This window comes from Pristiophorus japonicus, chromosome 8, assembly GCF_044704955.1.
Source record: "Pristiophorus japonicus isolate sPriJap1 chromosome 8, sPriJap1.hap1, whole genome shotgun sequence".
Classification (NCBI taxonomy): Eukaryota; Metazoa; Chordata; class Chondrichthyes; family Pristiophoridae; genus Pristiophorus; species Pristiophorus japonicus.
In genome coordinates this window covers 27,968,333-27,984,085 of record NC_091984.1, presented here as the reverse complement: position 1 = coordinate 27,984,085, position 15,753 = coordinate 27,968,333, and the positions used below count along the sequence as shown (strand labels likewise).

Here is a 15,753-nt window from a genome sequence, read left to right as displayed (position 1 = left end):
TTAAAATCAAGGCGTTGCTTAACCGGGAGCCAGCGAGCACGGGGGTGATGGGTGAGCGAGACTTGGTGTTGGTGCGGGTAAGACACAAGCAGCTGAGTTTTGGATGACCTCAAGTTTACGAAGGGTGGAACATGGGAGGCCAGCCAGGAGTGCATTGGGACAGTCGAGTATAGAGATAACAAAGGCACGGATGAGGGTTTCAGCAGCAAATGAGTTGAGGTAGGGGCGGAGTCAGGTGATGTCACGGAGGTGGAAATTGATGGTCTTAGTGATGGCGCGGATATGTGGTCGAAAGCACATCTCAGGGTCAAATATGACACCCAGGTTGCGAACAGTCTGGTTCAGCCTCTGACAGTTGCCAGGGAAAGGGATGGAGTTGATGGCTGGGGAACGGAGTTTGTGACAGTGGTTTGAAGACAATGGCTTCGGTCTTCCCAATACTTCGTTGGAGGAAATGTCTTCTCATCCAAAAGTGGATGTTGGACAAGCAGTCTGACAATTTAGAGACAGTGGAGGGGTAGAGAGAAGTGGTGAGGTAGAGCTGGGTGTTGTCAAGAGTACACGTGGAAACTAACACTGTTTTCAGATGATGACGCTGAGGGACTGCATATAGATGATATAAGAGGGGGGGCCAAGGATAGATCCTTGGGGAATAGCAGAGGTAACGGTGCGGGAGTGGGAAGAGAAGGTATTGTGGGTTCTCTGGCTACGATTAGATAGATAAGAATAGAACCAGGCGAATGCAACCCCACCCAGCTGGACGACGGTGGAGAGGCATTGGGGAGAATGGAGTGGTGAATCGTGTCAAAGGCTGCAGAAGGTCGAGAAGGACGAGGGGGTATAGTTTACCTTTGCCACAGTCACATAGGATGTCATTTGTGACTCTGATAAGAGCCGTTTCAGTACTGTGGCAGGGTCAGAAATCCAATTAGAGGGATTCAAACACGGAGTTTCGGGAAAGATGGGCACGGATTTGGGAGGCGACAACGCGGTCAAGGGCTTTCGTGAGGAAATGGAGGTTGGTGATGGGGCGGTAATTTGCAAGTATGGAGGGGTCAAGGGTTGGATTTTTGAGGAGTGTGATGATTTGAAAGGTGGGAGCTGGAACTGAGGAGAAAACGGTTAACAATACAGGTATCAACTAACATGGGAGCCAGGAAAGGAACAGTAAATTATCAATAGCAGGAATATGCACCACTTAAATGTATGCAAAACAAAATATATTGATCAGAATTACTTTTATTATTGTTCAATGTGAAATGTTATTTATGAAACAATATTACACCATCATTTATTGAAAGTTTATACTTCAGGGAACTAAAAGAACATCGGAACACAATAGCTCCTCAAGCCTGTTCTACCATTCAATTAGATCACAGCCGATCTGTACCTCAACTCCATTTGCCCATCTTTGCTCCATATCTCTCGATACTTTACCCAACAAAAAGCTACCATTTTGGTCTTGAAAATTTCAAATAACCCAGTTTCCACAACCTTTTGGGAGAGAGAGCTGTAGATTTCCACTACCCTGTGTCTTGAAAAAGTGCTATGTGATTTCACTCCTAAATGGCCTAGCTCCAATGTTCTGGATTCTTTCACCAGAGGAAACCATTTCTCTGTATCTATCCCATTGAATCCCTTTATCATTTTAAACACTTCGATTAGATCACCACTCAACCTTCTGCATACCAAGTTGATTCAACCTGTCCTCATAATTTAACCCTTTAAGCCTTGGTATCATATAGGTGAATCTGCATTGCACACCCTCCAAGGCCAGTATCTTTCCTGAGTTGCAGCGCCCAAACGACGCAGTACTACAGATGGCCTTTTTTATTTTTTTGTACCCGTGCACTAGTTTTTGATTAATGCACCTAAATCACTTTGCTCCTCGACAGCTCTCACCATTAAGAACATACTCTGATTTGTCTTTCTCGGATCCAAAGTAGATGACCTCACACTTCCCCACATTGAACTCCATCTACCATAGCTTTACCCACTCCGTTAGTCTGACTATGTGCCTTTGTAACTTCCTATTCCCATCTACACAACTTACTTTGGCTTCTAACTTGATTTCATCTGCAAACTTATATATACTCTATTTCTTTATCCAAGTCATTAATATAAATGGTGAAACACTTTAGCCCCGGTTCCTGGGGACCACTTGTCACATCCCACCAATCAGAGAATGTCTCCTTTATCCCTACTAGATTATCAAGAGAATGTGTGCAAGTCCCAGTTTGAGAATTCTGGAAATAAGCTGGCGTCAGTAAAAGTGATTATGAAACTGCTGGATTGTCATAAAATCCCAACTGGTTCATTGATACCCTTACCAGATCTGGCATATGTGACTCCAGTCCCCCACTAACGTAGTTGACTCTTAACTGCCCTCTGAAGTGGCTTAGCAAGCTGCTCAGTTGCACCATTCAGCTTTTGGCTGTTCAAGAAGGACAACTAGGGATGGACAATAAATGCTGGCCTGTAGTTATGCCCATGTCCCGGGAATGAATTAAATAAAATTCTGTGTGTTCTCGTTTTTGTTAATAATTTCTTGTGCAGAACCTTAAACATGCTTTCTGGAAGTCTATATAGACAACATCCACAGACACTCCCCTAACCACCATGCTAGTGACCTCAAAATATTCAACTAAAATAGTCAGGCATGGCCTATGATGATGATGATGATGATGATGACATCACAAATCTATGCTGGCTCTCTCTGATCATCTGATACTTGCCCAAGTGCTCAGTCACTCTGTCTCTGATGATTGACTCCAGTAATTTCCCCACAATTGATTTTAAACCGGCAGGTTTGTAGTTACCTGGTTTCTCCATCCCTCCCTTCTTTAATAGTGGAGTTAAACTGACGGGTTTGTAGTTACTTGGTTTCTCCATCCCTCCCCCCTTTAATAGTGGAGTAATAACACTTTTATTTTTGGTTTCAGATAGATTACAGTGCTACAATTATACAAACTGCTTGCTGCAAAAAAAAAAGGAAACACAACTTTACCTTGTTCTTCTTGCCAAAAAGCCATAGCTTTCCTTTGCTTCTTCCTGTTGTGTATTTCTGATCTCCCCTCATCTCTTGTTTTTGAGCACTCAGACTGCCATCTGATACTGTCCTATAAATATTCTGGCTGAAGTCTTCAAATGGAAAATCTCCAGGAGGCTCAAAACCAGATTTAAAGGATTCTACCACTATCAGAGAGTCCTAAGAAGATAAGAGTTCAAATTAAGTACATTTCTAATAGCACATACATCTTTGCTTTCTTTACCAACTTTCTTCAATCCTGAAGGTATTGCATCCTGCTGTGAGACAATTCCACAGGCACTACAATCAAGTGGCCATTCTTCACGTGTGAGCTTGACAGTATGGGCAGCCTTTTCTACCATGAGGGCATCAAAGCCAAACCCAATCCTGACTCTGTCCTCACAAAACGTCCACATACGCCCTGCAGTACCCACTGGTTAATGATTAGATGCAGAAACCCCAGGGACACTGAGGCACTCTTACATCGGACCTGGCTGGGAATCGACATTGGAACCTTCTGGTTTGTTGCACGTTGCTTTTACCAACTGACCCACTGGGGGAGCCACCACCAGACCCTTGGGGGAAAAGCAGAATGCATGCAGTACAGGTATTTCTTTCTTACAACAGCAGAACTTAAAAATGTTTAAGAGCAAAAAACCCACAAAATCCAGATTCAGTGCAAATTACAGTTGATCAGATTTTTAAAATTATACATGACAGAACAAAGCTACATTTGACAACTACTATCAGAAGGTACAGATATTTGATTAAAGTCTCATTTTATAATTCCTCTTCATTAAATATAATAGAATATGGATTTTTATCCCATTTCACTGTCTTAAGATCCCGCCTGCAAATTTATTTTTATTCATTTGTTGCTAAACTGGAAAAAATGAGTCCACCTATCTCATTGTGACAGCACATGTAGATAAAATTCATTTAAAAGTCAGATTCTATAAACCTTGCTGTCTATGACATGAAGCTGATCTGTCATAACATGCAATTTAAAAAGGTTATAAATGACAGCATTTGACAGGTAAAAGATTTTTTTTTAAAGCAATTTCATATTATGTCATTTATATTTTCTGCTATATTTTCTCTTCTTCCCTCCCCCCACCCAGCCCCACTGTACAAGCTACTAGTTTTTAAAATTGTCCTGCAACCTGGAGGTTAGATCAGTCTAGCTTATCCTTCTCAACACTCAACCCATTGCGCAATTAATTGTTGTCCTCTCGCACTGTTACCCCTCAGGCTCGCTCCCTCCACTTTGATTCTCTGCCGCTGGGAATCCTGCTTTTATCTGTCGTTCTCTTGCACTGTTTCCCCTCATGCTTGCTCTCTCCACTCTCAAGGATTCTCTGCTGCCAGTCCCCACCCCCACCCTATCCTGCGCCATGTGGGAACTCCAAGATACTTCTCGTGTCCTGGACAATCACATGTGCAGGAAGTGTCGTCAGTTGGAGATGCTCGGGCTCCAGGTTTTGCAGCTTGAGCAGTGGCTGGGGTCACTGCAGTGCATTCGTGAGCTACATGGATAGCTCATTTCAGCAGGTAGTCCGAAGAGTGTGTAGGCATAACAGGAATAGGTGACCGCCAGACAGACAAAGAGGGCCAGGTAGGTAACGTATGACTCCCCTGAGCACATCTCAATCTCTGGAAAGGGTGATGGTTCCTCCAGAGAGTACAGCATGAGCCAAGTCCACAGCACCATGCGTGGCTCAGCTGTACAGTGAAGGGACGGACGGGGCGAGGGTGGGGGGGGAGAAACGGGGGTAGGAGGAGGAGGAAAGTCAGGAAAGCAATAGTGATAATGCATTCAATCGTTGTGTGAACAGACAGGCATTTGTGGCTGCAGATGTAATTCCAGGATGGTATGTTGCTTCCCTGGTGCCAGGGTCAAGGATATCATTGAGTGACTGCACGACATTCTGAGGGGGGGTAGAGGAGGTTGGGGGGGGGGGGGGAAAGAGATTAATAAGCAGGGTCCCAAAGGTCGTAATCCCCAGATTGCATCATGTGCCACGTGCTAGTGAGTACAAAAATAGCAGGATTGAGCAGATGAATGTGTGGCTGGAGAGATGGTGCAGGAGGGAGGGCTTTAGATTCCTGAGGCACTGGGAGTGGTTTCTAGTGCTGTAGGGGAGGGTTTAAACTAGCTTGGAAAGGGGATGTGAACCAGAGCTCAGATTCAGAAAGGAGAGAAGCAAAACTGGAAATGGGCAGCAGAAAATTAGCATGCGAGTTTGGAAGGCAGAAGAAGCAAAGTCTAGAAAATAGACAACAAAGGAGTTTGGCAGTGCATAAAGATATATACTTCAATGCAAAGAGTCTAGTGAATAAGCCAGATGAGCTCAGTGCACAGATAGACATGTGGAAGTATATCACATCACAGCTATTACAGAAACATGGCTTAAAGTAGGGCAGGAATGGCAGCTCAACATTCCTGGTTACAAGGTTTTTAGACGAGATAGAGAGGGGGATTAAAAAAAAAGGGCGAGAAAGTTTGCTCTCAAACCAGGATCCTAAGCTTAAATAAAGAAGGCTACAAAGGTATGAGGGCAGAGTTAGCTAAAGTGGTCTGGGGAACTAGGCTAAAGAATGTGACGGCTGATGAGCAGTGGCAGACATTTAAGAGGATATTTCATAACCCACAATAAAAATAGATCCCAATAAGAAAAAGACTGTAAGAGAAGGAATAACCATCCATGGCTAACTAAGGAAATAAGGGAAGGTATCAAATTGAAAACAAAGGCATACAATGTGGCCAAGACTAGTGGGAGGCCAGATGATTGGGAAATTTTTAAAAGCCAGCAGAGAACAACTAAAAAAATGATTGAGAGGGAAGATAGATTATGAAAGTAAACTAGCACAAAATATAAAAACAGATAGTAAGAGTTTCTACAGGTACATAAAAGGGAAAAGAGTGGCTAAAGTAAATGTTGGTCCCCTGGAGGATGAGACTGGGGAATTAATAATGGGGAACAGGAAAATGGCAGAGACGTTGAACAAATATTTTGTATCGGTCTTCACGGTAGAAGACACTAAAAACATCCCAATATTGGATAATCAAGGGGTTATAGAGAAGGAGGAACTTAATACAATCACTATCACTAATAAAGTAGTACTAGGTAAAATAATGGGACTAAAGGCGGACGACTAGTCCCCTAGACCTGATGCCTTACATCCTAGGGTCTTAAGAGAAGTGGCTGTAGAAATAGTGGATGCATTGGTTGTAATCTACCAAAATTCCCTAGATTCTGGGGCGGTCCCAGCAGATTGGAAAACCACTAATGTAATGCCCCTATTTAAAAAAGGAAGCAAACAAAAAGCAGGAACCTATAGACCAGTTAGCCTAACATCTGTCATTGGGAAAATGCTGGAATCCATTATTAAAGAAGCAGTAGCGGGACATTTGGAAAAGCATGATTCAATCAAGCAGAGTCAGCATGGTTTTATGAAAGAGAAATCATGTTTGACAAATTTGCTGGAGTTCTTTGAGACTGTAACGAGCAGGATGCATAAGGGGAAAACAGTGGATGTGGTGTATTTGGATTTCCAGAAGGCATTCAATATGGTGCCACATAAGAGGTTACTGCACAAGATAAAAGCTCACGGAGTTGGCAGTAATATATTAGCATGGATAGAGGATTGGCTGACCAACAGGAAAGAGAGAGTCGGGATAAATGGGTCATTTTACAGTTAGCAAACAGTGACTAGTGGGGTGCCGCAGGGATCGGTGCTGGGTCCTCAACTATTTACAATCTATATTAATGACTTGGATGAAGGGACCAAGTGTAATGTAGCCAAGTTTGCTGATGATACAAAGATGGGTAAGAAAACAAATTGTGAGGAGGACACAAAAAATCTGCAAAGGGATATAGACTGGCTAAGTGAGTGGGACAAAATTTGGCAGATGGAGTATAATGTGGGAAAATGTGAGGTTATCATTTTGGCAGAAATAATAGAAAAGCAAATTATAATTTAAATGGAGAAAAATTACAAAGTGCTGCAGTACAGAGGGACCTGGGGGTCCTTGTGCATGAAACACAAAAGGATAGCATGCAGGTACAGCAAGTGATCAGAAAGGCCACATCTGTGGTTGGGAAAATGTTGGAGTCCATTATTAAAGAAGCAGTAACAGGAAATTTGGAAAAGCAACATTTAGTCAGGCAAAGTCAGCATGGATTTATGAAGGGGAAGTCATGTTTGACAAATTTGCTGGAGTTCTTTAAGGATGTAATGAATAGGGTGGATAAAGGGGAACCAGTGGATGTGGTGTATTTGGACTTCCAGAATGCATTTGACAAGGTGCCACATAAAAGGTTACTGCACAAGATAAAAGTTTACGGGGTTGGCGGTAATATATTAACATGGATAGAAGATTGGCTGACAAACAGAAAACAAGAGAGTCGGGATAAATGGTTAATTCTCTGGTTGGCAATCAGTAACGAGTGGGGTGCTGCAGGGATCAGTGCTGGGACCCCAACTATTTACAATCTATATTAACGACTTGGAAGAAGGGACTGAGTGTAACTCAGGAGCCAAGTTTGTTGACAATACAAAGATGGGAGGAAGGGTAATGTGTGAGGAGGACACAGAGGCTGCAGGAGGACATAGACAGGCTAAGTGAGTGGGCAAGAATTTGGCAGACGGAGTATAATGCTGGAAAATGTGAGGTCATGCAGATTGGTAGAAAAAAATCAAAGAGCAAGTTATTGTTTAAATGGAGAAAGATTGCAAAGTGCTGCAGTACAGCGGGACCTGGGGGTACTTGTGCATGAAACACAAAAGGATAGTATGCAGGTACAGCAAGTGATCAGGAAGGCCAATGGAATCTTGGCCTTTATTGCAAAGGGGATGGAGTATAAAAGCAGGGCAGTCTTATTACTGTACAGGGTATTGGTGAGGCCACACCTGGAATACTGCGTGCAGTTTTGGTTTCCATATTTACGAAAGGATATACTTGCTGTGGAGGCAGTTCAGAGAAGGTTCACTAGGTTGATCCCGGGGATGAGGGGGTTGACTTATGAGGAAAGGTTGAATCGGTTGGGCCTCTACTCATTGGAATTCAGAAGAATGAGAGGTGATCTTATCGAAACGTATAAGATTATGAGGGGGCTTGACAAGGTGGATGCAGAGAGGATGTTTCCACTGATGGGGGAGACTAGAACTAGAGGGCATGATCTTAGAATAAGGGGCCGCCCATTTAAAACTGAAATGAGGAGAAATATTTTCTCTCAGAGGGTTATGAATCTGTGAACTTTGCTGCCTCAGAGAGCTGTGGAAGCTGGGACATTGAATAAATTTAAGACTGAAATAGCCAGTTTCTTAAACGATAAGGGGTTATGGGGAGCGAGCAGGGAAGTGGAGCTGAGTCCATGATCAGCTCAGCCATGATCGTATTGAATGGCGCAACAGGCTCGAGGGGCCTTATGGCCTACTCCTGCTCCTATTTCTTGTGTTCTTATGTTCTTTTGAAGGATTGACTTATGCAGATAGATTGAGTAGGTTGGGCCTATACTCATTGGAGTTAAGAATGAAAGATGATCTTATTGAAATGTATAAGATAATGAGGGGGCTCGACATGGTGGATGCAGAGAGGATATTTCCACCCAGAGGAGAAACTTAAACTAGGGGACATAGTCTTAGAATAAGGGTCCGCCCATTTAAAACTGAGATGAGGAGAAATTTCTTCTCTGAGGGTTGTAAATCAATGGAATTCTCTGCCCTAGAGAGCTGTGGAGACTGGGTCATTGAATATATTTAAGACGGATAGAGACAGATTTTTGAGCGATAAGGGAGTAAAGGGTTATGGGGAGCAGGCAGGGAAGTGGAACTGAGTCCATGATCAGGTCAGCCATGATCTTATTGAATGGCGGAGCAGGCTCGATGGGCCAAATGGCCTACTCCTGCTCCTATTTCTTATGTTCTTATGTTAAAGAAACAATTACAACTGTGAGGAAGGATGATATGTTCGAAGAATCATCAAATGAAGCCATATTGGTTGAACTGAAGAACAAAAAGAGGGGCAATCACATTGCTAGGAGTGTACTAGAGCCCCAAACAATCAGAGGGGGATAGAAAAGCAAATATGTAGGCAAATTTCTGAGAACTGCAAAACCAATAGAGAAGTAATAGTAGGTGATTTCAACTACCCGAATATTAACAGGGATAGAATCAGTGCAATTGGTATAGAAGACGCAGAATTCTTAAAATGCATTCAGGAGAGCTTTTTTAGCCAGTACGTAGCAAGCTCAACAAGAGAGGGGGCAGCTCTGGACTTAGTTTCAGGGAATGAAGCTGGGCAAGTGGAAGGGGTAATCAGTGGGAGAGCATTTTGGTGGTAATGATCATAATTCAGTTAGATTTTGCATAGTTATGGAAAAGGACAAAGATGTGGTAAAAATTCTCAATTGGGAGAAGGCCAATTTTACTAAGCTGAGTTGCGTTTTAGCAAAAGTGGACTGGAAACAACTACTTGAAGGTAAATCAGTGTCAGAGCAGTGGGAGGCATTCAAGGAGGAGCTAGTTTTGGTCTCTAATAGGCCCCTCTCTTTCCTTCGTTATCCTCTTGCTCTTTATGTATTTAATGTTTCCACAAATATGTTTCCACAAAGAGAAAGGGTGGATCTGCCAAATCTAGAGCCCTCTGGATGTCAAGGAGCATACAGGGTAGGAAAAGGATAAAAAGGGAAGCTTTTCTCAGGTACCGAGAGCTGAATACTGCAGAAAACCGAGGGAAGTATAAAAAGTGTAGGGGTGAAATTAAAAATGAAATTAGGAAAGCAAAGAGGGGCATGAAAAATTATTGGGAAGTAAAATCAAGGAAAAGCCCTTTTTATAAGTGTTTTATAAATACATAAAGAGCAAGAGGATAACGAAGGAAAGAGAGGGGCCTATTAGAGACCAAAAAGGAAGATTGTGTGTGGAGACAGAAGACGTGGGTATGGTTCTTAATCAATACTTTGCTTCTGTCTTTACCAAAGAGGGACGATGTAGACATTGTGGAGGAGTGTGAATATTGGATGAGATAAACATAGTGAGAGACGAAATATTATGGAGTTTGTCAGGCCGGGATTAAATGTATCCCAGGCTGTTAAGAGAAGCAAGGGAGGAAATAATGGAGGCTCTGACCATAATTTTTCAATCCTCTCGGCTACAGGTGTGATACCGGAGGACTAGAGGACTGCTAAAGAAAAGAAAGGGATATCAGAGTAATTACAGGCCAGTCAGCCTAAACTTGGTGGTGGGCAAATTATTGGAAAAAGTTCTGAGGGTCAGTAAACAACCTTCCGGATATAAAAGGGGTCAGAGGGTCTAGTAAGGAGGAGGAACTGAGGGAAATCTTTATTAGTCGGGAAATTGTGTTGGGGAAATTGATGGGATTGAAGGCCGATAAATCCCCAGGGCCTGATGGACTGCATCCCAGAATACTTAAGGAGGTGGCCTTGGAAATAGCGGATGCATTGACAGTTATTTTCCAACATTCCATTGACTCTGGATCAATTCCTATCGAGTGGAGGGTAGCCAATGTAACCCCACTTTTTAAAAAAAGGAGGGAGAGAGAAAACAGGGAATGATAGACCGGTCAGCCTGACCTCAGTAATGGGTAAAATGATGGAATCAATTATTAAGGATGTCATAGCAGCGCATTTGGAAAGAGGTGATGTGATAGGTCCAAGTCAGCATGGATTTGTGAAAGAGAAATCAGGCTTGACAAATCTTCTGGAATTCTTTGAGGATGTTTCCAGTAGAGTGGACAAGGGAGAACCAGTTGATGTGGTATATTTGGACTTTCAGAAGGCTTTCGACAAGGTCCCACACAAGAGATTAATGTGCAAAGTTAAAGCACATGGGATTGGGGGTAGTGTGCTGACATGGATTGAGAACTAGTTGTCAGACAGGAAGCAAAGAGTAGGAGTAAATGGGTACTTTTCAGATTGGCAGGCAGTGACTAGTGGGGTACCGCAAGGTTTTGTGCTGGGGCCCCAGCTGTTTACACTGTATATTAATGATTTAGATGAGGGGATTAAATGTAGTATCTCCAAATTTGCGGATGACACTAAGTTGGGTGGCAGTGTGAGCTGCGAGGAGGATGCTATGAGGCTGCAGAGCGACTTGGATAGGTTAGGTGAGTGGGCAAATGCATGGCAGAAGTAGTATAATTTGGATAAATGAGAGGTTATCCACTTTAGTGGTAAAAACAGAGAGACAGACTATTATCTGAATGGTGACAGATTTGGAAAAGGGGAGGTGCAACGAGACCTGGGTGTCATGGTACATCAGTCATTGAAGGTTGGCATGCAGGTACAGCAGGCAGTTTAAGAAAGCAAATGGCATGTTGGCCTTCATAGCGAGGGGATTTGAGTACAGGGGCAGGGAGGTGTTGCTACAGTTGTACAGGACCTTGGTGAGGCCACACCTGGAGTATTGTGTACAGTTTTGGTCTCCTAACTTGAGGAAGGACATTCTTGCTATTGAGGGAGTGCAGCGAAGGTTCACCAGACTGGTTCCCGGGATGGTGGGACTGACCTATCAAGAAAGACTGAATCAACTGGGCTTGTATTCACTGGAGTTCAGAAGAATGAGAGGGGACCTCATAGAAATGTTTAAAATTCTGACGGGTTTAGACAGGTTAGATGCAGGAAGAATGTTCCCAATGTTGGGGAAGTCCAGAACCAGGGGTCACAGTCTAAGAATAAGGGGTAAGCCATTTAGGACCGAGATGAGGAGAAACTTTTTCACCCAGAGAGTGGTGAACCTGTGGAATTCTCTACCACAGAAAGTTGTTGAGGCCAATTCACTAAATATATTCAAGAGGGCGTTAGATGAAGTCCTTGCTACTAGGGGGATCAAGGGGTATGGTGAGAAAGCAGGAAGGGGGTACTGAAGTTGCATGTTCAGCCATGAACTCATTGAATGGCGGTGCAGGCTAGAAGGGCCGAATGGCCTACTCCTGCACCTATTTTCTATGTTTCTATAAATCGTCATTTAGAACAGCACAGATTGATCAAGTACAGTCAGCATGGATTTGTTAAGGGAAGGTCATGTTTGACTAACTTGATTGAATTTTTTGAAGAGATAATAAGGTGGGACGATGTGGGTAGCGTGTTTGATGTAGTCTACATGGATTTTAGCAAGGCTTTTTTTGACAAGGTCCCGCATGGCAGACTGGCCAGAAAAGCAAAAGCCTACAGGATCCAAGGAAAGTGGCAAGTTGGATCCAAAATTAACTCAGTGGCAGGAAGCAAAGGATAATGGTCGACGGGTGTTTGTGTGACTAGAAGGCAGTTTCCGGTAAAGTTCCACAGGGCTCAGTACTAGGTCCCTTGCTTTTGTGGTATCTATTAATAATTTAGATTTTAATGTAGGGGGCATGATTAAGAAGTATGGAGATGATACAAAAATTGGCTGTGTGGTTGATAGTGAGAAAGGAAGCTGTAGACTGTAGGAAGATATCAATGGGTCAGTTAGGTGGGCAGAAAAGTGGCAAATGCAATTCAATCTGGAGAACTATGAGATAATGCAATTGGGGAGAGCCAACAGGCAAAGGAGTACACAATAAATGGTAGGATACTGAGAAACAGAGACCTTGGAGTGCATGTCTACAGATCCCTGAAGGTAGGAAAGGTAGATAAGGTGGTTAATAAGGCAAATGGGATACTTTCCTTTATTAGCTGAGGCATAGAATACAAGAGCAGGGGGGGGTTATGCTAAAACTGTCTAAAACACTAGTTAGGCCACAGCTAGAGTACTGCATACAGTTCTGGAGATTTAAGAGGATGTTGCCAGGACTGGAGAATTTTAGCTACGAGGAAAGATTGGATAGGATCGGGTTTGTTTTCTTTGGAAAAAGGAGGCGAGGGGAAAGAGAAAGAGTGGGGGCGGCGGAGATTTAATTGAGGTGTATAAAATTATGAGGGGCCTAATAGAGTGGATAGGAAAGACTATTTCCCTGAGCAGAGAGGTCAATAACCAGGGGGGCATAGATGTGAAGTAATGGTAGGGGAGTTGAGGAGAAGGTTTTTCCACCCAGAAGGTGGTGGGGGTCTGGAACTCACGGAGGTTCACCAGACTGATTCCTGGGATGGCAGGACTTTCGTATGAGGAGAGATTGGGTCGACTAGGCCAGTATTCACTAGAGTTAAGAAGAATGAGAGGGGATCTCATTGAAACGTATAAAATTCTGTCTGGTTTGGATAGACTGGCTGGGAAGTCCAGAACAAGGGGTCACAGTCTCAGGATACGGGGTAAGAAATTTAGGACCGAGATGAGGAGAAATTTTTTCACTCAGAGGATGGTGAACCTGTGGAATTCTCGACCACAGAAGGCTGTGGAGGCCAAGTCACTGAATATATTTAAGAGGGAGATAGATTTCTAGAAACAAAAGGCATCAAGGAGTATGGAGAAAAAGCAGGAATATGGTGTTGAGATAGAAGATCAGCCATATTGAATGGCGGTGCGGTCTCGAAGGGCTGAATGGTCTACTACTGCTCCTACTTTCTGTTTCTATGCCTGAAAGGGTGATAGAGGCAGAAAATCTCATCGCATTTAAAAAGTACTTGGATATACATTTGAAGTGCCGTAACCTACAAGATACGGACCAAGAGCCGAAAAGTGGGATTAGGTTGGATAGCTCTTTATCGGCCGGCACAGACACAATGGGCCGAATGGTCTCCTTCTGTGCCATGAACCTCTATGATTCTATGAACTGACATTGAAATAATGGCGCAGATTTTAGTTATTTCACATACTTTTTCTTTGTAGCTTATTACAATACTTACTTTGCGATCATCCACAGATCTTGCAGCGCTGATCATGCCTTCTAAACATTTATTGATAATTGGAATAACTCTGCGCTCAGCCTCTGCAAATCCTCTGTAACACTCACTTAACTTGACAATTCTTCGCTCATCCATTTCTTGTAGATTCTGTAAAATTAAGTTTGCATTTAGGATACATTATAAACATATTTTCACGCTATTATACAAGTCACTTATTTGAGATTTAGTTTAAAGGGTTGTAACTCTGGGGATAAAGTATCACAGCTCTTCGGATAGATCATCATCATCATAGGCAGTGCCTCGAAATTGAGGAAGACTTGCTTCCAGTCTATGAGTTCTTAGGTAACTGTACAGTCCAATATGGGAATTACAGTCTGTCACAGGTGGGACAGTCAGTCGTTGAAGGAAAGGGTGGGCGGGGAGTCTGGTTTGCTGCACGCTCCTTCCGCTGCCTGCGCTTGTTTTCTGCATGCTCTCGGCGACGAGACTAGAGGTGCTCAGCGCCCTCCCGGATGCACTTCCTCCACTTAGGGTGGTCTTCGGCCAGGGACTCCTAGGTGTCGGTGGGGACGCTACATTTTATCAAGGAGGCTTTGAGGGTATTACCAATGGCAACTAACATTTCTGCAGAACTCTCCATATTTCAAACAGAGTGAACATTAAGAGGATAAAACAGGCAGGAGGAGTAAGAGGAAGAAGTTGAGATGGCTTAGAAACAAACTTAAGATATAGTCCAAGCATTTTAAAAAGGAGAATGGCAAAGATGAGGTAAATGGGCAGAGAATTCCAGAGGGCAGGAGTATGGTTGTTAAACAAATGCCCACCAATGGTGAAATGGCGGGAGCAGAAGATGAGAAGCAGTCCAGGATTAGATCAAGTAGTGTATGCAGGGACTTGAAACAATATGAGATCACTATGGTAGGGTGGGGTAAGGAAATGGAAGGATTTGAAACCAAGTACAAGAATTCTGAAATGAACATGTTGGGGTACGGGGGAGCCACTGCAGCTTGGAGAGGACGGGATGATGGAAGAGAGGGTTGGGCAGCAGTGTTTTGACTAAGCCGAACCCTGTGGAGTGTTAGAGAAATCAGACCTTGCGATAGGCAATGTTGACAAGCTGAAAGAAAAGCGATCTTTATAATGGAGCAGATGTAAGAATATATTGAGTGAATACGTCAAGGTTCCACACTTCCTAGCTCAACCCGAGGAGAGCTGAGGAGTTGACTTAGTCAAGGCCAGAGGCAGATAGGTGCTGGTAGGAGCCAAAAAGGAGGACTTCAGCTTTGCTGACATTGAGCTGAAGGAAACGTTGGGTCATCTAGTCTTGATGTCATGCAAGCACAGGGGATTGATGGAAGAAACAGAGAGGTACAGGTAATATGGTCACCATTTTTGTGGATGACGACCCTATGCTTCCTGATGTTGACGCCAAGGAGTAGCATATAGATGATGGATTCCTAGAGTATACCAGAGGAGACCGCGCGAGCAAAGGAAAAGCCATTGGAAGCAATACAGCACCTGCGTCACGACAGTTGAAGAGCGAGAGGTGCACTGTAGAGGAGGGACATTGGAATAGTCAGTGGTGTCGAAGGCAGGAAGAATTACATCCTGGGCAAGTTACCAGGAGGGTAGCACCTGTGGACTTGTACTGCAGCATGTCAGCATCCTCAAATGGGAGGGGAGGTGAGGGTGGAGAGAAGTTTTTTAATAAAACATTGGGGTTCAAGGGCTCAAGTCACCATTTCTGCTGATGCAGGGATCCTGGGTGTGCTAGATTACAAGACATTACTAATGAAACACTAAGAAACCATCCAGATTACTTATTAAAAAACAGCAAAAATGTAACAGAAATGGGGAGAATCTCAATGGCTAAATACTTTAACCTGCTACCCATGATGACATCAAAGCTACCATCTCAACTGACTGTCACATTCAGGATTG

General features: G+C 43.5%; 1 protein-coding gene across 3 annotated transcripts in view; it reads right to left on the bottom strand.

The window, feature by feature from the left end:
• fnbp1l (formin binding protein 1-like) overlaps positions 1 to 15,753 on the bottom strand; it is a 190,143-nt gene that overhangs the window by 38,694 nt on the left and 135,696 nt on the right. For all 3 annotated transcript variants that reach the window (XM_070886610.1, XM_070886611.1, XM_070886613.1), the window contains exons 8-9: positions 13,813 to 13,959; positions 3,008 to 3,208 (exon numbers count right to left, since the gene is read on the bottom strand). In XM_070886610.1, coding sequence (XP_070742711.1) covers positions 3,008 to 3,208; positions 13,813 to 13,959 — 348 coding nt within the window. The remainder of the gene's footprint in view (positions 1 to 3,007; positions 3,209 to 13,812; positions 13,960 to 15,753) is intronic.